Source organism: Saccostrea echinata, unplaced genomic scaffold (genome assembly GCF_033153115.1).
Source record: "Saccostrea echinata isolate AGI-Se365-2 ecotype Australia unplaced genomic scaffold, CSIRO_AGI_Sech_v1 ptg000054l, whole genome shotgun sequence".
In the NCBI taxonomy this organism is placed as follows: Eukaryota; Metazoa; Mollusca; class Bivalvia; order Ostreida; family Ostreidae; genus Saccostrea; species Saccostrea echinata.
This window is the reverse complement of record NW_026889803.1, coordinates 14767868-14792095: the sequence shown is the minus strand read 5'-3', so window position 1 is coordinate 14792095 and position 24228 is coordinate 14767868. Positions and strand designations below refer to the sequence as shown.

The 24228-nt window shown below is 33.0% G+C and overlaps 2 protein-coding genes across 2 annotated transcripts; both read right to left on the bottom strand.

The window, feature by feature from the left end:
• Positions 1 to 6437: 6437 nt before the first annotated feature.
• On the bottom strand, positions 6438 to 18521 carry LOC133172228 (glucose-6-phosphate isomerase-like). Its single transcript, XM_061307078.1, has 17 exons — positions 18324 to 18521; positions 13419 to 13509; positions 12886 to 13023; positions 12260 to 12394; positions 11635 to 11778; positions 11344 to 11415; positions 11095 to 11139; positions 10821 to 10874; positions 10632 to 10692; positions 10462 to 10541; positions 10281 to 10364; positions 9597 to 9759; positions 9408 to 9484; positions 8453 to 8581; positions 8086 to 8161; positions 7289 to 7355; positions 6438 to 7098 (listed from the first exon to the last, which is right to left on the bottom strand). Exons 1-17 carry the CDS (start codon positions 18458 to 18460, stop codon positions 6978 to 6980), a joined length of 1674 nt encoding a protein of 557 aa, XP_061163062.1. The 5' UTR covers positions 18461 to 18521; the 3' UTR covers positions 6438 to 6977.
• A 4818-nt stretch (positions 18522 to 23339) lies between these two features.
• LOC133172424 (lens fiber major intrinsic protein-like) lies at positions 23340 to 23995 on the bottom strand. The gene has a single exon (XM_061307305.1). The coding sequence runs from the start codon at positions 23993 to 23995 to the stop codon at positions 23342 to 23344; it is 654 nt and encodes a 217-aa protein (XP_061163289.1). The 3' UTR covers positions 23340 to 23341.
• Between the last annotated feature and the right edge of the window lie 233 nt (positions 23996 to 24228).

The window sequence follows — 24228 nt, the reverse complement described above, 5'->3', positions numbered from 1 at the left end:
CCTCTAAAAATCAGAAAATCGTCAATAGCTCACTACCGGAATTGACATCATAAACAAAAAAAATTTCCAATAAGGTACAGATAAATATCTATCACATGTGAAAGTTTGGTGAAAATCTACCCAGCCATTTCCGAGAATTCGCGTGCACAAAATCGGTAAGAAAAAAAAAGAATAATAACTAGACGAGCTTGTTGCAAAGCAACAAATAAGTCTTCCGTCTAAATTTTAAGGAGATGAGATCGAGCTCGGGAGACATCTACGGTGATATGAGCAAGAATGAGCCATTTACCATTACTTCCGGTGTGACCGGAAGTGACGTCATTTTGAAGACTTTTGATGATCTCCTTAGCTGCTACTTGTCATTTTGAACAACTTTGCTTCTATGATGCTATACAAATTCTCAATACTTTTTGAGATATCAGGAAAACAATTTTGGCCCCTCTAGCTCCCTAATTTTTGGGGCCAGCCCCTTATTGTTGATATCTTTTGAAAGATCATATCATTCTACACAACTTTTGCTCTATATGTTTTAACAAAATATTTACAGGTAAAAAGATATTGTAGAAAAAGTGTTAGAAATTTTAAAAATCCCGATAGGACTTTTTTCGGGCCATAGCGAAGGACGAAGTGCGGCACTTCTCGGGAAAGAGAAATGCGCATGTCACATCTACATATGTTGCTCTATCATCGCCGAAAAATGTCACGTTTCTGTCTAGAAGCGCTTTTGAAAAAACTGCTGGACAAAGTGACCCTCCGAAAATCACTAAATGGCGGAAACCTCGGAACCGGAAGTGACGTCATCAAAACAAAAAATATATATCTAGATTTTTTTATCTTCTGTCAGACCTGTAAGTTTCATGAAAATCGAGCGAGCCGTTTCCGAGAACTCGCGTGCACAAAATCGGTAAGAAAAAACCCCAATAATAATGATAACTAGATGAGATCTCGTTGCGAGCAACGAGTAGGTCTTCCGTCCGATTTTGCGATGAGATGAGATGTGATTTTGATTAAGTTTTTGTTTCCCCCCTTAGATTTATTTTTTTTGATTTAAATAACATAATCTTGAACATCTTTTGTTCAATATTGCTTTTCAAAATGTTTCCCCTTTTCGAGATAGGAAGCGCAAAAGAGTTAACATTCTGGCCCCTTATGGCTGCTAATTACGCAATAGAGAATCAAAATTTTACTACATATTGTTGCATATAATTAATTTAAGCATTTTTGCTTCAGTAATTGATAACAAATTCTTGATCATTGAAGAGTTACATATTAGTCTTTTGACCCCTCTGAGCCCCTACTTTGAAGGGTCAGCCCCTTTTTCTTGATATCACATGAAAGGTCTTGTAATTCTGAAGACTTTTTGTTCAACAACTATTCAGAAATTTCGTTTCGTTTTCGAGATATGTAGACTTGAAATATTTAGGGGCCGTCCCTTTAAGTCCTTATAGAGGCTGTTTAGGAAAAATTCAAAGGATGCACATTGTTGAGAACATCATTCTAAACAACTTTTGTTCAATATTGCTTTTCAAAATATTTCCTTCTTTCGAGATATAAAGCGTCAAAGATTAAGCATTCTGGCCCCTTATGGTCCCTAATTACGTAATATTTGATGAAAATTTTAAGATATATAGTTGCAAATTGTGAAGATGAACATTTTTGCTTCAATAATTAATATCAAAATATTTAACGTTAAGGAGTTATAGATGAAAGATTTTGGCCCCTCTGAGCCCCTAATTTGAGAGGTCAGCCCCTTCTTCTTGATATCACATGAAAGGTCTTGTAATTCTGAAGACTTTTTGTTCAACAACTATTCAGAAATTTCGTTTCGTTTTCGAGATATGTAGACTTGAAATATTTAGGGGCCGTCCCTTTAAGTCCTTATAGAGGCTGTTTAGGAAAAATTCAAAGGATGCACATTGTTGAGAACATCATTCTAATCAACTTTTATTCAATATTGCTTTTCAAAATATTTCCTTCTTTCGAGATATAAAGTGTCAAAGATTTAGCATTCTGGCCCCTTGTGGCCCCTAATTACGTAATATTTGATGAAAATTTTAAGATATATAGTTGCAAATTGTGAAGATGAACATTTTTGCTTCAATAATTAATATCAAAATATTTAACGTTAAGGAGTTATAGATGAAAGACTTTTGGCCCCTCTGAGCCCCTAATTTGAGAGGTCAGCCCCTTCTTCTTGATATCACATGAAAGGTCTTGTAATTCTGAAGACTTTTTGTTCAACAACTATTCAGAAGTTTCGTTTCGTTTTCGAGATATGTAGACTTGAAATATTTAGGGGCCATCCCTTTAAGTCCTTATAGGGGCTGTTTAGGAAAAATTCAAAGGATGCACATTGTTGAGAACATCATTCTTAACAACTTTTGCTCAAAATTGCTTTTCAAAATGTTTCCCCTTTTCGAGATATAAAGTGTCCAAGATTTAGCATTCTGGCCCCTTGTGGCTCCCTAATTATGTGCCATACGACGTAAAAATCATAATATATAGTTGTAAATTGTTAAGATAAATATTTTTGCTTCAGTAATGTATACCAAAATATTGCTTGTTAAAGAGTTATTGATTTCAGACTTTTGGCCCCTATCGGCCCCTAATGTGATGAGTCAGCACTTTTTTCTTGATATCATGTTACAGATCTTGTCATTCTGCACAAATTTTGTTCAGTATGTTTTAACAAAATAATTATACTTGAAAAGATATGACACAAAATGTCTCAAAAATTCACTCATGATTCGTGTCCTAAATTTCGACCCCTACCGAGCTTCCATACTAGGCACTTCCGGAAAATATCTAAACCCAGGTGCAAAATGGCATCATGTCCTCTATTACATGTATCACTGAAAATTTCAGCGCTCTATCTTAAGCCGTTTTTGAGTTCCATCGCAGACAAGGAGGTCCTCTAAATTTTGATAAAAGGGCGATAACTTCCGACCGGAAGTAAATATCCCTTAACGGAATTGCCGGAATTAACTTCAGATATCAACGCATCTACCATGAAAATTTGAATAAAATCGAACGAGCCATCTCCGAGAAATCGTCTGCACAAATTTTGTAAGAAGAAAAAAGAATAAAAATAATAATAATAATAATAACTAGAAACTCATTGCGAGCAATGAGAGGTCTTCCGTCCGATTCTGAAAATGAAAACGAAAATTCAAGCTGAAAAAGTGAAAAAAGAAATTCAGACACTCTGGAAATTTAACCCTGGTCGTCAGCGTGAAAATCCAACCTGCTAATCATTAAGGATTCACTTTATTGCATCACTTCCTGTCACCACCGGAAGTCACGGCGACACACGATTTTCAAACGATGCAAATAAACTGATGACGGACTATCAGTCCTGAAAGTTTCAGACTTCAGTCATTTATTGTTGCCGAGCAATTGTGAGAACAAATTCTAATTTTGAGACAGGAAAACACGCGACCGGAAGTGAATTTTATAAAAAAAATATCTAACGTGTCTCTAGAAATTTGCAGTATCTACAACATGTATTAAAACATTTCAATTCTTTTTCTATAAGCGATATTTATGAGAAAGTTAAATATCGAAATACCGTATTTTATCTCCTAAAACCGGAAGTTGACGTTTTCGTTTCCGGAGGAGTCTAAAATATTTCAAAACAGCGAAAGAGATCCAATAAGGTGATGCAAGTTTTAATTTATATAAGAAAAGTTGAATTTTTTGATTTCTTTGATCACTTCCTGTGACGACCGGAAGTGACGGCTGATATTTTAACCCAAAGGATTTTGCCTACTCTTCAAGGTCTATTACTCATATAAGTTTGTTGTCTTAATCTCTTACCGTTTCTGAGATCTCGCTCAGATATTTTCTCACTTTGAGGACAGAAGAACACGCGACCGGATCTGAATTTTGCAAAGATATTTGACGTTATTCTAGACATTTGCAATCTGAGTAACATATATAAAAATCATTTCAAATACTTAACCTATAAAAGATATTTATTGGAAAGTAAGATACTTAAATTATGTAGTTTTTTACTTATAACCGGAAGTTGTCGTTTTTGTTTCCGGTGGGACCAACATATTTCAAAACTGCGAAAGAGTTGCAATAATGTAATGCAAGATTTGATTAAAAAAAGAAAAGTTGAAATTTTCGATTTCTTTGAACACTTCCGGTGACGACCGGAAGTACTGACGACGAAAACCAAGGTAATTTCGAACATCTAGAAGTCATGGTCTATCATCTCTAACAAGTCTCCAGTTCATATCTTTAGCCGTTTCTTAGATCCTTCGAGGACAAAATTTCATTTTAAAATCAGGAAATTGTCCATAACTTGGCACTGGAACCGAATTTACCAAAAAACGGAATTTTATATAAAATTCATATAAAGACCTTTTATACCTGAAAATTTCAAAGAAATTCATTGAATAGTATAGAATCACTATAAGGTCTTCCGTGGAGACGGAAGACCTTAATAAAGGTAAAAAAGAAACCGAAGAATAATAGAAGGGTCTTCCGCTGAAGACGAAAGACCCTAATAAAAGTGAAAAAGAAACAATAGAATAATAGAAGGGTCTTCCGCTGAAGACGGAAGACCCTAATAATAGGGAAAAAGAAACCGAACGAAAACAATAAGGTCTTCCGTTGGAGACGGAAGACCTTAATAAAAGTGAGAAAGAAACAATATATAAAATAGAAGGGTCTTCCGTTGGAGACGGAAGACCCTAAAAACAGTGAAAAAGAAACCGAAGAATAACAAGAAGGTCTTCCGCTGAAGACGGAAGACCTTAATAATCTTAATCATCACAATCAGTAGAAGGTCTTCCGTTGGAAACGGAAGACCTTAATCAAGTCAAAATAATGTTCGAAATACTGTATAAAAAATACCGAAACATATATGGCTATAGCGCCGGTAAGTAAAACAGCAGCTCTTTAATACATTTTATTGTAGATTTCCGTGCTATGTTTACTTAAGACCCTTTCTTCTTGGACGATTGGAGTTCTTATAATTATAGATAACTCCAGTGACGTCAGAATAAAGATTTCATCCATGAGATCTTATTTATTCAGGCTTAATAATACACGTAGATGTATCCAAGCATCGCTTCTTTCCTTATATGAAGAAAATGAATGCCAATGCTGAACATTTTTGCTGCTTTTGATTCACTTAATGTGAAAAAACTGGGTAACTATAACATTGATTTCTTTCTCACAACCAATAAATGCTTTTTTCTGTAGTACAGGGTGCATAGGAGATTTCTAAGTATATAAGTTAATGCTACCGACAAATTCATATATGTTTTCATTACGCATTTAAAGAGAAATGATTTAATCAGTTGGGAAAAATCTCGAGAAAAAACTAATCAATAAACTGGAAAAAAAATGCTAGGAAAGAATGTAAATATACAATAGGGAATACGATAAACATTCTCGATTTTTTAAAGTTTACATAATATCATTTACGTCCGCTGAATATTTTCTCCTTTATTTCTATTTTAAAAAAACTTTTTCTTTATCCGAAGCAATAAACACAGTTTACATGTCCTTTATAGAAATTTCAATGGCAATTCTACAAACTTACGGATCTTCAGATTAATGGTGGTACTGAAAATTGAAATTTAATTTTAGTCGTTTCAGAACTTGCATGATGTTGCTTCTAACATTCATTAGAACTTCTGGACATTTCAGATGGCTATGGGCTTCATGGAAAGGCATTCATTTATTGAGGGAAAGATACTTCCACTGGCATTGAAGCTTAAAGCAACAGTTGCGTTAAGTATTCGCACATAGAGAGAGAGAGAGAGAGGGAGAGAGAGAGAGAGAGTATTGCATAACATATTAATGATTGATATGAGGTTAAAAAAAACTGGAAATTACAATGGTATTTTTATAATTAAAGAGTTTTGAAAAACATTTTAAACGGAACACAAAGTCAATGCATATGTCATTATACGTGCATCTTTATATTTTTGAGTATAATACAATGCACTAGTGTTTATCATATTTAAGTTAAATATATGTTTTAAATACTTGCAAAGGTAAAATCTGTACATATTCACCTGAAGGAAGCACTAAATACTAGTGAAAAATATTTTTAGGACTCAGAGAAAATTGTTTCTTTGAAAAAAAAGGTGTATATATTGAGTTTTTCTGGGTTATTTTCAACATTCTAGGTACCTATACGATATTTGGGTGAATTAAAAAATAATGACCACCTTACTGAAATTTTTTGAAACAATTCAATTAATCATAACATATTTTTCACTTTATCATCATACTGTACATGCATTTTAGTTAAAATTCCTGAAGTGGCAATAGAATAGGCAATTGCATAAAAAAGTTTCAAAATTTTTATTAGTAAAACTTTTATTGAAAAAAGGAAATATTACTACATCCTAAAAGACTTTCTAAAATACATAATTAAAAGAAATTAGTTTTTTATGCTTCAAAATCGCGTAAGGGATATAAATGATCAGATCTAAACCTTGATTGATTTTCTTCTCTTGTATATGTGAAAGAAATTGGCTTTTTGATTGTTATTTTACATTATTTTTTTTTTCAATTTTGGTTTGCAAAGTTTTAATATGAAAGAAATAGGAAACAATAAACTCCCCCAAAATTACTTTTTGTCCAATTACGTCATTTCTTTAAATCTAAGCCCAAAAAAACTTTGACAAGTACATGCAGTAAATTCATCATAATAAAATTCAGCAATAGGTTGTCAACACAGCATATACTTCTGAAAATCATTCTCAATAACCATTCAAAGTGATCACAATCCAACAATAGATAAATCAATACTTTAAATGCACACTAAACCTTAATTTATTCTATGACTCATTACTTCTGTATGTCTCTATGCTAAGCACCAATGATAGCCCACTGTGTATTTGTCATCCTCTGTCAAATATCAGATCAAGGTATTTAAAAATTGTAAATAATGCTAATAAAAGAGCTACATGTATATTATGTCTTTGTTTAAAAGTTTTGAGGTCTGATGATCACATGTGTGCCTTGATGAAGTTGATAAGTCCATTTGTGGAGCCATCATGACTTGAAACTGTATCTTTTCCTCTCAACTCAGGCTGAATTACTTTTGCCAGCTGTTTTCCTAATTCAACACTACAATAACCAAAAAAAATGTATACTATTATTTCAGAAAAAAAAAATTTGCTACACATACACAAAAGTATGATGGGTGCATATACATAAAAGTATTCAAATTAAATTTTCAACTCCATGCTTGGTTTCAGATTTTTTTTGAGATCCATTTCAACATAGTGTTTAGAATATGAAAATACTAATAACTTACCCCCACTGATCATATGAGTTGATATCCCAAATAGTTCCCTGGACGAAGATCTTGTGTTCATACATTGCTAGAGGGAAAAAAAATTATGAAACATTATTGAAAAATATACATAGAACAAGGTATATTTGGTAAAAGACAGTTTAACCCGTTGGGTGACATTGGAAAGAATGTACAATAATTCAAAAATCAAACAACCCTGTGATGTCCATTTGTAAATCAAATGCCAAAATCCACAGGAAAATAAACTTCACCAATTTTTCGAATATTTGAATATTTCTAGATTTTCATGAATTTTTAAATATGTATGTACTTTGCCTCAAAAATCACAGAATGTAAAGAACTTCTGAAGCCTAGACTCAAGTAGAAAAAAAATATGCATTTTATGGCCTAGGGTCAGACACATCTGTTTGCAAGAATCAGACATAACCTCTGAGTCTCATGCACTCTATGATTACAAAAGTGCAATGTGTCTGAAGTTTGAAAATTAATGCAAATTAAAAATTGACAATAATTCTAATCTTTCAACTTTTAGTGGCTTTTGTAAGTGCTTTTAATTAAACTGAACAATGTTTCTGAACCAGGCATTAATTAATTTTTAAGTTTTACCAACTATCCCAATTTCAAAGCCATGTTTTGATTAAGGAGCCAATTTTGATCCTTATCATACATGTACATGTTCTTTGTTCTCTAAAAAATTTCATAGCATTCTGGAATTCAAATTCTAAAATAATTATATGTCTAAAATTATTAGTTTAAAATACACCTGACTTAGTACTAGTAAAATACATGTGACTTACCAATGAGAAGACCTAGTGTGAATGGAGTAAGTTTTTGGAATAGAATGGAGTTGCTTGGTCTGTTACCCTCAAAGACCTGGAAAAGAAATTGTTTTAGGTTTTAAATTGACCATACATTATATACATGTAGAAAAGTTTTTTCAACATGTCGATTTCATGATGTCTAATACAGTGAAAACTGTCTAATCCAACACCTGTGCAATCCGTTTCACTGTGAATTCCAACATTCATTTTCATTCCCATTTTTCTTTACACTGGGTAATCTAATCTATTCCAACACAAAATTTGTCTCCCAGTGCATGTTGGATTAGACAGGATTCACAACACATGTACTTCAGTTGAAGAGGTGACCTATTTATTTGCTGACCTTGTGAGGAAGAATATGATCAATGTCAGCCTGTGACATTCCCGACTTCACGAGTTCCTCTCTAGCTTCATCCACCATCTTCCCCTTCATCAGAGCCTCAGTCTGAGCCAGGAAGTTAGCTGTCAAAATCTGGAACGTATTAAGAGAAAGGTGAGTTTGATCATTAAATGTTCACAGTTTTTCAATTTGCCTATTATTCCGTTAAGCAGAGTGTTTTACAATAAAACTCGGTTGCAAGGAAGTCACTGGGACCTCAAATTTACTTTCGGTATAACCAAGATTCTTTATATCCGTATAATGCACATAGTGAAAGTCTTCTACTGGATTTGTAACAAATTCATTATAACCAAGATTTCCTTTTAAGCAAGCTCTTTATAATTGAGTTTTACTGTATATTCAGATCAATTCATGGTCTGGAATTTAATATTCATAAACATATTTATGTAATGTTTTTTTTTTTGAACAATTATTAGAGCTCTTAAAATTTTTTGTCATACCCCAGCTTAATTACTGAACTACCAACAATCCCCCCACTTGCTTTCATTGTGAACCTACATTACAATCAAATGATTGAATATCAATCAATCAAATTAAAGAAATTATATTTTTGGAATTTTAATAATTTATCCCATGAAATCTGGGATGGGGGGAAACTCAAATTCAAAAAAAAGAGTTGAGGTTTTCCTATTCAATCACATTCTCTTGGTGTTCTTTATGTGTTCTGTTGTGATAATTATGGATGATGTCAAGTTCTGAAGCACAGGAGTTTTCTTAATAAAATTCAAGTATATACAACACTTCAGATATACTTCTGTCTCAAGTATATGATACAATTTCTCTGATTGCCTTCATAATAAAGAATATTAAATTTACTTCAATAGCTTTTTTTTAAGTAATAGTTTTGAAAACCTTTAAAAATTACAGACGTGAATGGAAAAAAAGAGAAGATATTTACCTCATGATGTAGTCCATTCTGAATTGGATTTTGGGTTTTCACAGGCATTAAAAAGTCACATGGAATTAACCTTGTTCCTACAGAGAGAAAAAACAGTGTTACAAAAACTTCACTGGAAACAAATTAAAAACTTTAATGTCTATGTAGAAAAACAAGCAAGACCTACTAATTAAATGATTGACCTCTGACCTTGATGGATGAGTTGGTAAAATGCATGCTGTCCATTTGTTCCAGGCTCTCCCCAGATGATAGGTCCTGTTTTATAATTACATTTCTGTCCACTCCTAGTTATGTATTTCCCATTACTCTCCATATCCCCCTGCTGAAAGTATGCTGCAAATCTGTGCATATACTGCAAGAGATGCCATTTAGCTATCAGTGTGTATTCAGCACTATTTTCAGCCCAATATCTTTGCTAAAAGAGGTACAATTCAAAAGATCTTTAAAACAGTTATTTTCATTCAATTATTAAGATATGTATCAAAGAATTCAAAGCTTGAAACTCTAACTAATGTTATCTACAAGTAAGGCAATGCCTCATACCAAATAACAGTGCAGTAATTAAGATCCATTAGTTACATGAAAATTCAAATTGTTAATCATTATATAGACCTTCGATTATACAACTGAAAATACATTTCACTTGCAGCATCTCAACAAAAGCAGTTTGTATCTCTAGATGCATCATCAATGCAGGTTTGACCCAGGTAGGTCATATACATTTAGTTACTTAGGAAGTGGACCTGCTCTGACAACTTTGACGTGGGATGGTGATGCTTAGGATATAGCATAAACTCATCTTGATCTTGTATTGGTGAGCTTAAGAAGTATTCCATTCCAATTAAATCCAAGTAAAATATATTATTGACCTACTTGATCATATGGTAGCAATGTTTGTGTTTCTGCTCCAAAGAAATTGTTGTACCAAACCCCGATCAGTGCCAAGATCACAGGAATCTGAAGAAATCAAAGTGTAATAATGTGGTAACACATATTACACAGTAATGTAGACCCTGGAACTTAAAATTGACTTACACATAACGAAGGAGCTTACATTTGATTCTAATGGAGCACTGACAAAATGATTGTCCATGAAGTGTCCCCCAGCCTGCAAATCCTCAAAGTTGTCCATTCCTAAGTGTAGTGAAGTAAAGAACAAATTGACACAGAAGGTATATTTCTATTGTAAAAAGAAAATTAACATCAATGTGAGATATGACTTACCAATGTAGAGTGCAATGGACAGTCCAGTAGCTGACCAGAGGGAATATCGACCACCTACCCACTGTTTGATATAGTTGTAACACATTTATAATATTAACAACATGTATCTCAATTTTCTTCACTTGAATTTATCTCTATAAATTCAGAGAGATCAAGAAAGAAAAAATTAAGTAAACTGTTAATACTTACATCCCAAAATACAAACATATTTTTTTCATCTATTCCAAATTCTTTCACCTTTGTCTGCAAAACATTGGTATATAAACCCAAATTAAACAATTTTCATGTTACATATGGTATATCTTTTTTTCATCAGTAATATAACAGAAGCTGTTTTCAGTATGTGTATATTTACTTTCTTTCAATTTGATTAATATGTATTTTATTGAAATTATATGTATGTACACTGTATCTAATCTATTACACATGTAACACAAACAAAATTCAAAGAGCAACCACTTACTGCATTTGTAGATAGAGCAACAAAGTGCTTGGCAATGGCACTATCCTGTAAATATATAAAAACATATTTCACCACCTGTTCCCCATTTTTGGATGTATTCAAAGTAAAACAACATCATATTACAAGAATAACAAGTTTAACCAATATCAGATTATGTAGAATGACTGGAATATCTGATTATGTGGAATGACTGGAATATCAGATTATGTGGAATGACTGGAATCCACTATGTGTGTACTCTATGTTCACCTGTTTTGCTGCCTCCAATAACCAGGCCTTGGCAGACTGAGCATTGGTGATCGTTTCTTGTGTTGTGAATGTCTGTAAATAAAATAAAGTACAAAGTCATACTTGGTGTCTAATGAGACACAAATTTGTATATATCTTTGCAGAACCTATCACAAGCATATACATAACCATGTAGTCATAAATGGATAAATTTTGAAGTAATGAGGAAAACAACACATTGTAATAGCAAATAAACAATCCTGTATTAAATAAAACCTTATATGAAGACTGCGGTGGATATTTTTTTTTTACCTTGGAAGCAATGATGAATAGTGTAGTTTCAGGATTCAGCTTTTTCAGAGTTTCAGCCATGTGTGTGCCATCTATGTTGGAGACAAAATGGACATTTGGGCCTGTCTTGTATGGCTTTAATGCTTCTGTCACCATTAGGGGTCCCTGTCAAACAAATTAAAAAAATGTAATTATACCAACATATGGTACATTTTGTATGGGTATTAAAATTTCTTTCTCTACTTCAAATTATTATTAAAATTGCTAGAAGAGTATGTAACTTTCTGAAAAAGTGCTTCGATATTAGAAGAGAAAAACTTCAACATAACTAATATGCTTACTGGAATAATTTTTTTTTTATTTTATTTATGTTAAACTTTGTTGTATTCATGACTTTATGCCAATGTATGATGGTGTTGTCAAATAAATGAATTGAAATCTCCCTTTCTGACACAATTTTCTTTTATAACAGGTAGGGGAAAATGTGACCAACCTGATGAGGATATGAATCCAGGCCCCTTGAACTCTAGACAGGCCAGTACTCTACAAACTGACCTATCTGCCTTTGGCAATCAAATCTAGCTTGTCTGCCACACTTTAATAATATTACTGAAAGTCTGCCTTGATATCTTTATCAGTTACTTGCCAGATCGGATCCTCCAATACCGATATTGACCACATCAGTGATGGATTTCCCAGTGTAACCTTTCCAATTACCACTCTGGACAGAATCAGTGAATTCCCTCATGTGTGTCAGTACTGCATTTACATCAGGCATGACCTGTAAACAAACAATCAATAAGTTTTTCTACATTTCAAATTTCTTTAAACCTTTCGCAATATTATACTTTCATGTAAATTAGTTGAATCTGATTCATCGAGAAACATTTGTTAAAAAACACTATTACCTGCTGAATGATGAAGCCACGCCCTCCAGCGTAGCAACAGTCCGCATTGCTTGACGACGGGCGATATTCCAAAAAATAGTGACTGTGCAGAATTTATGCGCGCAAGGTTCACTGTTATATGTATTTGTATAAAACATTTAGTATAATATAATAAATATTGCATGTAGTTGAGTGTAACACCGAAAATTTTCAACCCTCGAAAAACAATCAGTTGACTTGGGGTGAAAAATTTCAATGTTACACTCAACTACATGCAATATTTATATAATAGTTTTTATAGTTTTATTTCAAAAATCTTAAGACTCTAAAAAATACTCTTCTCCTTTACTTTCCATTTTGTAAAGTGATGGCTTTATATACTTACATCTTTTCCATCCACCATTGTAGGAGTGTTAGATTTATTTCTAAGAGCCACATGTAAAACAGCTCTATTTTCAGTGAAGTTAATCTTTTCACCAGCAAACATTGCCGCTCTCATTTCTTTTACTTTTCTCTCTTTAGCCTGCAAACCATTAAAAAAAAACACAAATTCTCAATGTAATTTTTTTTTCTTTATTTACTTACATACTTCATAATCAATGAAAGCGATTACAGTATTACAGGTCTTAGTGTTTTGTATAATCATCACAGTATACGGAGAACCAATATTCTTGAATTTCAAAGATCACTCTTATATCCCCTTGAATGATACCTTTGTCAACGTATCAGTTCACTGAATCTTCTGTATTTGTAAGTTACCCATGGAATTACATCCTGATGAATCAGTAATATTATGATTGCCCAAAAACATTGACACACACAAATTAAAAAGATTCCACAGTATTACATTTAGATGAAATTAAAAAAAAAATGATAGTATACATATGAATAGGCAAAGAATTCCATTTGCCTACTCACCAGCTTAAACAGAAGTCCCATAGTTGTGCTGTCCACCAAGTTCTTGGAATAGTCCAGAAGGAAATCTCCATCTTTTGTCTCTAACTTTTGGCTATTTGACACAAATAGAAAGATAGTAAAGTCAAACATTATCTTACTTGGATGTAACCCATAGTATATATTACATCAAGCATTCTCAAAGTAGATACATGATACTCAGATACCTGGTAGTTAGCTAGGGTTGGATACCGGTACTCGGTACCAATACCATACCGAATAGTTACTTCAAAAATACCGGTAAAATACCGTTTCATTCAATAATACCGGTACTAATAACGGTGCTATTTCTTAATCTTAGAAACATTTAAATACATTCAAAATGATTTAAAACTCGCTAAAATAGAATTCTCCGCACATTGAAAGGGTAGGCTAATTAACGAAATGGATGCTTAGTATGACGACTATACGACACTTGCTTTCGACTGCCGATATTCGAGGTAAATCAGTACGTATATCTCTTTTATTAAAAAAAAATTAAATACATTAAAATTAATTATGTTTTAACTTAATCAATAAAAACTGATAATAGTGTAAATTAAAAAAGGCAAAATGTCGCAAAAATGTGATGTGCATTTCTATCCATCTTCTAATGTTTCGTTGTTTAGTGCGACCAAACAAAATGGGTCCTAGCAAAGACGGAAATTGGGAACATACTAAAGACCTGACCTACTAAAGACCTGACTGACCTGACCAACATAAAATTCTCCAAAAATTAATATTCTGAGTTTTTATATCAACTTTTTCATGATATTTTCTTAATCATAAGTTGTAATTCAATTGAATAAAGGTTTATTCAATCATTTTTACCAAATTTATTGTCATTTATCAATTCATTTCATGAAAATTTAATGACCTGACCAAATTTGAAATGACCTGACCAAATGATAATCATACATAATTATTATCTTTTTAAAAATATTTGATACATTTTTCAAATTTGTTCTCTATTATAATGATTGATAGTTTAGATAAAATGTTTTTAGAAACATTTATACCAAATATTTAGTCATTTATGCATTCATTTCATGAAAATTTAATGACCAGTGACCAAATTTGAAATGACCTGACCAAATGATAATCATTCATAATTGTTATCTTTTTAAAAATATTTGATACATTTTTAACATATATTCTCTATTATAGTGATTGATAGTTTAGATAAAATGTTTTTAGAAACATTTTACCAAATATTTAGTCTTTATCCATTCATTTCATGATAATTTAATGACCTGACCAATTATGAAATGACCTGACCATTTGTAATCGTTATCATTTTATAAAAATATTGAATACATATAATGTTAATTTATAAATATTCAGGTGTAATACTTTGTAATTAAACATTTCTGACAGATAAACACAAACTTATATGTTTGCATAACAAGGAGAGGATCTATTAAGTTGAAAAAACTTGTATCCAATCCTTATATGACTAAATATTTGGTAAAAATGTTTCTAAAAACATTTTATCTAAACTATCAATCACTATAATAGAGAATATATGTTAAAAATGTATCAAATATTTTTTTAAAAAATTGATATAAAAACTCAGAATATTGATTTTTGGAGAATTTTATGTTGGTCAGGTCAGTCAGGTCTTTAGTAGGTCAGGTCTTTAGTATGTTCCCGGAAATTGTGTATACTTGTGATTATTCAACAGCTGTTCAAGTTAATTTGTTTGAGATTCAATTTATTTGTTTTGTTGGTCATTTATTAAAAGGTTGAAATATAAACATAGTTCATTTTCGGTTATAACATTGAAAGGTTGATTGGTGAAAGCATATTTGTTATGAAATGAACCCTAAATATTCTCATTCATCAAGGTATAGTACCGTATCGTTAAAAATACCATATCGTTTAAAAAATACAGGTATGGTATCGTACCGTTTCATCCTTAACGGTATCCAACCCTATAGTTAACAGGGTAGGAAAAATTAGGCACAGAATAACACACCCATGTATCAATAAGGTGTCTTCATGAAAATTTCTCAAATGCTAATCCCAGCTAGTCGGAAATATCTGACGTTTTCCAGGCTTTTTTTAACGATTTTGATTTTTGATGTCAAAATCATTAAAAATAGCCTGGAAAATGTCAGATGTTTTGGACTGCTATTGGACTTTGCACACTTACTAGACAATTTACTTCTTTTGATAAAAAATGTTTTCAGACAATATGTTTTAAGTAACATTTTCATATTTAATATTATTATTTTCAATTTAAATTTTATTGTTTATTGATCCTGTTTATCCTATTATTGGCCTTTCTGGTTTTCATATTTCTTATGATTATACTTTTCCTAAAGCTATCTATATGATGCCTGTCATTTATTTTTTTTTCTCCAAAATTTTGTAGTCTGAGGTGAGTTTCACGACATCAGTATAGAGTAATTAAGATAAAATAATCAATAAGAAATCAGATGATCCATTCTAACTTGTCCTTTTTTTACTCTCCATGCCATTTTGGCCCCTATTTATAATAATGTCTATACATGAAATGAATGCATAATATTATACAAATGTATTAAATGGTATTAGATTTTCCAAAAAGTGTATGGATTAACACATTGCAAGGATGGATAGAGAGGTATAGGGTTCAGTGGTGATTTTTAGGAGACACACCTGGTTCAGTGGTGATTTGTAGGGGACATGTAGTTTATCTGATATCATGATGGGAAATGAGATGACAGAAGAGTAGAATTTGGTTATAGTTTGGAGTAGCTGCGGAACTGTAGGGTTATAGATTCATACTTTAAAGACTAAAATATAAAACCATAACACTACAGTTCTGCAGCTAAGATTGGAGATGATGAATGAATTTAAGGTTTTGCCAAAGGTCAAGATGTCCAAAAATTTATTTTTACAATAGCTCCAAAACTATGTGAGGTATAAAGTTAAAACTTTCACAGTTTATAAATATATCATTGATTAACAGATAGAAAGTATCATTTGAAAACAAATATTTAAAAAAAAATATATTTTTAAAGAAAAAAATATCAAAAAATTGGCATATTTTTAAAAAATCCAACTGCTGAATTCTGTACTTTTAGTGAAAACCATCATTGCAGAAATAATATATGTATATCAATGAAGGGCAAGTTGGACGTGAATGGTCTCTGAAAGGCTGTTATTGAAAGCATGACATATATATAGACAAGACACTTATAAAATCCGCCGGAACACTTCTAGTATACTGGTCCCTATAAATATATACGCGCTAAAATAGGTGCCGCCGAAGGCGGTGTACAATATAATACGATCGCGTGAGCCATCGACAAAATCGATAAAAAAAAAAAGGCCACAAGTCGCAAAATTGAGCCCAAAATCGTGTTCGTTGTGAAAAATTGGGTTTAAAAAACTGGTTTTTAAACACAGTTTTTAAAATGAGAATTAAAAGGTTTCGTAAAATAACGTACTTGTTTAGTAGATAAAACTCCATTTTGCGTTGTTTAGGATCAGTTTTTGACGTAATCTCATAAATATTCATGACGTGCATCACTTGTGTTTTGACGTAATGAAGACTTATGAAGAAGTAGCTGATAGGACTCAAAGTGAAATGCAACTAAAATTGCGAGATTTTTGTGAGAAATGCAGGGATTTAACAAGTGATAACTAATTACTAGTAATTGGTTGATTGAATTGTGCATCACCATTGATTTGAAAGAAAAAATATTCTGAATATGGACATTAGGAGGATAGGATATCGAGCTTAAGTAAACGGTAAGTCGCTTTTACCAATTACTTGCCAAAACTTAGCGCACAATATCGGGTATGTTTCAACATTAGACCAAGGCTAATTCATCCAAGTTTCGCAAAATTTTCCTGTTCTTCCAGTTCTCTGTAAGCAAAAATTGCATGAATAAGCCCAAAGTCGGATATAAGATGCGAGCATGGGTGAATATAAAACAGTTACAATATCCGAGCTATATATACTCTAACCCTAATCCGTAGATCGCATACAATGCCATATTTAATTAACGGTTTGTTTAAGTTTTGCAAGTTTCATGCTTTACTCCTATAAGATGGTATATCGGCACAGTTCGACATTAGGCTGATTCATGCAAGTTTTTGGTCACAAAAGGCACTTGGCCGTGCCTTTTGTAAGCAAAAATTACATGAATTAGCCCAAAGTCAGGAAGATTTAAGAGTGGATTTATAAAATAGTTCCAATCTTAAGACAAAATACCCTAACCCTAATCACTCGATCGAATGCGTTTTGTTGAAGCGAGGGGAAAATGGCGGTTTGTTTACATTCTGCATAGCAACGGCAAGGGAAATAACTGCTCATGCGCAATCGCGTGATTCTGGGGACCGGCATACTAGAAACTTCCCAATCCGCCATTTGCAATGTACTTTCGGTTTCAAATCTTAATATTTGGATAAAATAAACAGGGAAAACAACTTTCCAGAGGCTATCGAAGTCCAACTTGCCATTCATTGATAAACATATATTGTTTCTGCAATGATGGCTTTCACTAAAAGTACAGAATTAATTAGGTGTATTTTTTGAAAATATATGCATTTTTTTAAAAAGAATTTTTCTCGATAAATATTTTTTTAAGTACTTGTTATCAAGTGATACTTTCTATCTGTTAATCAATGATATATTTACAAACTGTAAAAGTTTGAACATTATAAACCACATGGTTTTGGAGCTATTGTAAAAATAAATTTTGGGACATGTTGACCTTTGGCAAAACCTTAATATGGTGTGTATAACTGCGTCTATCAGAGAAACATCTTGGATAATGTATCAATTTGTGTACATCCTGAATTATGCAAATAAACATGTGCTTGCGTAAAATCTTAAGCGCTTGTTGTCATTTTCAAGTACTTTAACATGACTATATTGTTGTTCATTACTCATACCTGAACTTGTCAAATCTAGATGCATCCTCTTTAAACATTTGTAGCATGTTCAATTTGGATCCCTTTGAATCGTAATAATTCTGTAGCTCTTTCCAGGCTGCCTCTGAAGTTAATGGTGCTCGTTTGATGTCTGCCATCTTCGTAAATAAATGCTTAATCAAAGCGAAAGTTGACACAGTGATGTTCTGTTGCTGTTTTACTTCCCTCTTGCAACTTGTCCCGTTTCAGCTGTTTCTCACTGTCGGCTTCCTCTCAAATCACCTTGAATCATTCGGAAGTTAACTCGGGAGGTTTTTATAATTTCTCGCGTTACCATAGTATAGCGAGAAATAGTTGTCCTAACGACATGTAAACAAATTGTGTGTACCGAAAAGGAAGTCTCGTTTATGTATTAGTAGCATTTGTATACTGGGTAACAGCCAATGAAATTAGATTTTGGAAATGACGTGTTTCAATAGTTTTCTTGTAGGGTTAGAGTTCAGTTTCTAGCGCACGCTCTGCCCGAGCAAGTCTGATTTCAGCATTTTGAAATACTTTTTCTTTTTTAAAATTACATAATTATACATAGGTTTGTAAGAATGAGTCCGCCATTCATTTTGTTTACCTCGCAATTGATGCGGACTTACAGGTTTCCATAGTTTTTTTACACACAAAATTGTGAATTTTCCTGGGCGGCGAGGAAAGCATAGTTGGGTTTACATTTTACTATAATAGTACTGCTCTGTTTGCTGTGAGAAATAAATCCTAGCGTCCTCTTACAATGCGCTACAATGCATATACTGTTGTTGTTGTTTTGTGATTAGTGAAGTGCAGTGTGGACTGGGTGTTTACCTAGTGCGGTGTACATACAATCGATCTAAAGGGAGTGGAAGCTTGATTGAAAGGAGGCATGCACTTAGAATGGCTCTAGCCACGACTGTTTATCCGTTCTTGTTCTCCGCTTTCACTAAAAGGGAGGAGGGGATGTTGTGTTAATTTGGGCTCGTCCGTCTGTCCGTCTGTAGTTAGAATAATCTAACTGTGTCTCGGGACAAGCCCTCACCACAGTTGTTAAAACCGGGTCCGTAGGTCAATATCATTTTAACGATAGAACGTTCTATAGTCCGTCTGTAATTCCGAACGGTACTTTAAGCGACTTTTGAAAACCCTTGATTATTGATTTTGAGATCAAAGGCCAAAGGTCAAGGTCAGAAATTCACACATGTCTTGTGTGAATAAAACCGCGGTTTCCATATGATATAACTTCGTTGTAGACCTCTGAGTTTTTGCGATTAAAATTTTGATATCATAACTCCCTATATGACTTGCAGAGGATTTTTTTTAGGTCAAAAGGTCAAAGATGAAGTTAAAATTCATTACGCAGTTTTGCACAAAGTAGGCATTAGTTCTCTTTAAGCTTTTACAATCAATCTCCCAAGGCCTCTGTTTAATTGAAGGACAGAAGGTAAAAGGTCAATTAAGGTCTTTTCTTTCTCCATATGCATTGGGGGGGGGGGGTCTTCTACCCTCTTACTTTGTCCTTAGTTAAGCGAAGGACATAAATTCCCTGAATAAGTGAATTAGCTTTTTTTATTTACAACATTTGATCAAAATATGATTGGCACTTTATATTATTATTCAAGAGTTAAAAAAAATCAGGCAATTTTCACATTTATAAGCGTTGAGATCAAGGATTCTTGAAAACCCTAATCAATATTGAGTGCATAAAAATAAATAAATAGATAAAAAAAAAAAAAAAAGAATAGAGACATGCTGTGCTTGAGAAGTGCGTCCACTGTTTGTATGTACAATGTATTTCGTATTTTTGTTTTCAACTAAGTTCTATTGTAGAAAAAAAAATGTCGATACCCTTTCAACACACCGGCACAAGTGATCTTACCTAATTGTGAAATGTATAAAAATATTCAAGCAACTTCAAATGTTACCAGTATATGTGGTATCGTAATGCTGCCAAGAAAAACCAGAATGAGATTCAGCAGAAGGATAACTTGATCTGCAGACATGTATTAAATCTTATCCAATATTTATCTCAAAGTTTGATGCCAAAAAATATGGAAAACAGAACAATTTGTTGATTTTCAGTCACAACTGTAAAGCCCCCTCCCCTTCCCAGTCTCCAAATTATACAGTCTCTGACATTGCGATAATCTGTTATAAGTCAGTTGGGATGTTGCACTCCTGACATTTTATGCATCATTTTTGGGCATGACTTTTTTGTGACTTGAGATATTTGGCAGGTATTTAGACAATATCAAAAGACATATGCTTAGACGTAGAACTTTATTCTAATTGCCTGTATTTTTAGTGCAGGTTGATAAATATTGTCTGGTCATTTTTTTAATTCACTCATTTTTCCATGAAAAATGTTCAAAGAAATAAAATTTTGTAAACAGAAATCATGTTGTTGTTTACTTACATTGGAAAATAATATGATGTTAAGAATACCTTAATCTATTCCTAATTGTGTCGTTCACAGTAGATTTCCGTTTATTTTACATCAAAGTGCACATTAGTCTAACTGCATATGAACTACCACGGAATTTAACCTCTACAGTGAGTAGTGATTTGAGCCTCTTAATTATAAAACAATTGCTAAAAATGAAGTGTTACTTTTGTGAAGAATTGCAGGAAAATGTACTCATAATTTCATTTGTATTGACGATACCTTCAACAACTGTGCAATCTGCAGAAGACCATAAGTTCATTATGTTCGAAAATTGAAAAATTGACGACCCGTTCCAGCAAACGATCTATAAAGGAGGGATTGGAAATTTATTTATGGGAGGCTGTGTGCGCTTATATTGACAAAAATCATTACTCACAGAGTGTGGGGTGATTTGGTGGCTTAAGAGGATGAAAGTCGAAATCAGCGACACGTGAATAAAGTTCAACTTACCTAAAGCCTCAAGTGAGCTTTTCTGATCACCCATTGTCCGTCATCCGTCCGTCTAGCTGTAAACTTTTCACATTTTCAACTTCTTCTCAAGAACCACTGGGCCAATTTTAACCAAAATAAGTACAAAGCATCCTTGGGTGAAGGGGAGTTTAAATTGTTAAAATGAAGGGCCAAACCCCCTTACAAAGGGAGATAATCAAGAAAAGACAAAACTATGGTGGGGCCATTAAAAAATCTTCTTCTCAAGAACCACTGGGCCAGAAAAACTTAAACTTATGTAGAAGCATCTTGGGGTAGTGTAAATTCTTAATTGTAAAAATCATAACCCCCGGGGGTAGGGCGGGGACACAATAGGGAATCCAAGATTTACATTGAAATATATAGTAAAAATCTTCTTCTCAAGAACCACTTGGCCAGAAAAGCTGAAACTTATGTGGAAGCATCTTGGGGTAGTGCAGATTCTAAATTGTTAAAATCATGACCTCCGGGGGTAGGGCGGGGCCACAATAGGGAATCCAAGTTTTACATTGAAATACATTGGGAAAAATCTTTTAAAATCTTCTCAAGAACCAATGGGCTAGAAATGCTGAAACTTATGTATCCTTTGGTAGTGTAGTTTCTAAATTGTTACAAGAGGCCCAAGGGCCTTGAATCGCTCTTCTGATAAACTGTACAACCTATCACTTCTATTTGAAGCCTCTAAATATCCTGTATATTTAGATATAGCCTTGAAATTCCAAAGGTAGGTCATCATGACCTGCATTTTAAATAAAACACCCTGAGAACCCAGGATGATTCTAAGCCAATTAGTACCTGGGAGTAGGTCACGGTGACCTACTTATCACTTGTCATTCTCTGAGGACCCAAGATGCATCAACTGACAAAGTTTGATGATTCTAAGCCAATAAGTACTTGATATATTTAAATAAAGCCATAAATTTTCAAAAATAGGTCACAGTGACCTCCAAATCAGTCGACTAACTCTGCGAACCCAAGATGCATCAACTGACAAAGTTTGATGATTCTAAGCCAATTAATACCCGAAATATTTAATTATAGTCATATAAAATGAAAAGTAGGTCAGGGTGACCTACTTTTCAGTCGACCTACTCCGAGGACCCAAGATATATCAACTGACAAATTTTGATGATTCTAAGCCAAATAGAACCTGAAATATTTAATTAAAGCCATAACTTTTCAAAAGTAGGTCATGGTGACCTAGTTTTCAGTCGACTTACTCCGAAGATCTAAGATGCATCAACTGAAAAAGTTTGATGATTCTAAGCTAATTAGTACCCAAAATATTTAATTATAGTCATATAAATTGAAAAGTAGGTCACAGTGACCTACTTTTCAGTCGACCTACTCCGAGAACCCAAGATGCATCAACTGACAAATTTTGATGATTCTAAGCCAAATAGTACCTGAAAAAAATATTAAATACAGCCATAAATTTTCGAAAGTAGGTCAGATTGACCTACTTTTCAGTTGTTGTACTCCGAGGACCCAAGATGCATCAACTGACAAAGTTTGATGATTCTAAGCCATCTAGTGCCTGAAATATTTAATTAAAGCCTTAAATTTTCAAAAGTAGGTCAGAGTGACCTTCATTACTACAAACTTCTCGCTTTGTTTACAAACGTAGGCGTATTCTCTGTGTTGAACGATTCATCACTAACGCGGGAAAACTGCTCTGTTCATCAGCATAACAGCGCAAGAATTAGTTTATTTATATACCACCAGCACGTCAATCTTGTAAAAATAACCAAGTTTGTACAATGTTCAATTTTGTGAATTTTCTTTAAAAAATCTGTTTTCAAAATACTTCTTATCATATAAAATATTTATTGATTTATAAATCAAAACTTTGTTTGCACGACATGTCACTTTTGTTGACCGCATGTCCCTAACACTATTTTCTCTCGCGGATAGACACAAATTCCAATAAAATTAATGATAAATATTTATGTTTATAAACACTTCAAAGCATATCAGGAAACATATATTCTTGTTCTGTAGATTATGAAAACTGTAAATAAACCAATATTATACAACAACCCGTACGCAAAATACTCAGATAAAAATGTGGTTAGTTTCGATACATTGGGGAATCCCTTACAAGTCACATAACATGAGTTGATACCATCAACTCGTAAAAAGCAACGTTACATAAACAATATACATGTACAAAAGGAAGTTTTTTTTCAAACCTTAGCGTAAAAATGTGAGCAGACGCTATAGAAACGCCACACGGAAGAGCTTTTGGCATCAGTTTTTCGTTTTTCTTCCTCAGTGAGGAAAAATAAGCAAAAACAAACAAAAACGTTCCTAGAAATTCAATTCCAAACGCTTGTCCACGAGAAACATCTGGATTAAAAACATTGATTCCAAAATGATCTTGCGAATACTCGGGTACCAATCCATATAGAATAGCAGACGATATGATTCCCGCGATAAGTTGCACAAAAATGTAACAAGTTGCTCTGAAGAAAGTTATGTATTTAGTGCAAAGCGTAGATATTGTAATAACTGGATTAAATTGTGATCCACTGGCATGACTAAGAGAAGAAACCAGAATATATTCAATAAATCCAAAACTAAGACTAATACGGATTATCTTGTGGGGATCATGGTTATCTGCGTTCCAAGTAACCGTTGCTGCACATCCGAACAATACATAGAGCAAAGTACCAAAAAACTCACAACGAACAGTTTTCCAAAAATGTCGTTCTTTTATTTCTTCTTTTACTTTCATAAGATATTCTTTCAGCGTCATTGCTCTCAAACTTAAAGAACCCAACAGAATGTTTCATTACAGGAACGTAGTCTGCAACCAAAAAAAAAAAAAAAAAAAAAAAAAAAAAAAAAAAAAAAAACTCAACCCAACTCATAAATAGTGCTGGTACAGGCTTATTGAAGAAAAATTTTAAAAAAGAAAAGCATCGTTTGTTAAATAGTAAGAGGAGGAAATGAGAGTCAATATCAAGCGATTTATATGCAGCACAGCCT

Excerpts from the sequence above, each read along its gene's own strand:
- LOC133172228 (XM_061307078.1), bottom strand. The coding sequence starts at position 18,460 with ATGGCAGACATCAAACGAGCACCATTAACTTCAGAGGCAGCCTGGAAA. Across the intron at positions 10,365-10,461 it reads GTGCTCCATTAGAATCAAAT|ATTCCTGTGATCTTGGCACT; the intron begins GTAAGCTCCTTC and ends TGATTTCTTCAG. Across the intron at positions 9,760-10,280 it reads CATTGCTACCATATGATCAA|TATATGCACAGATTTGCAGC; the intron begins GTAGGTCAATAA and ends CATCTCTTGCAG.
- LOC133172424 (XM_061307305.1), bottom strand. The coding sequence starts at position 23,995 with ATGACGCTGAAAGAATATCTTATGAAAGTAAAAGAAGAAATAAAAGAA.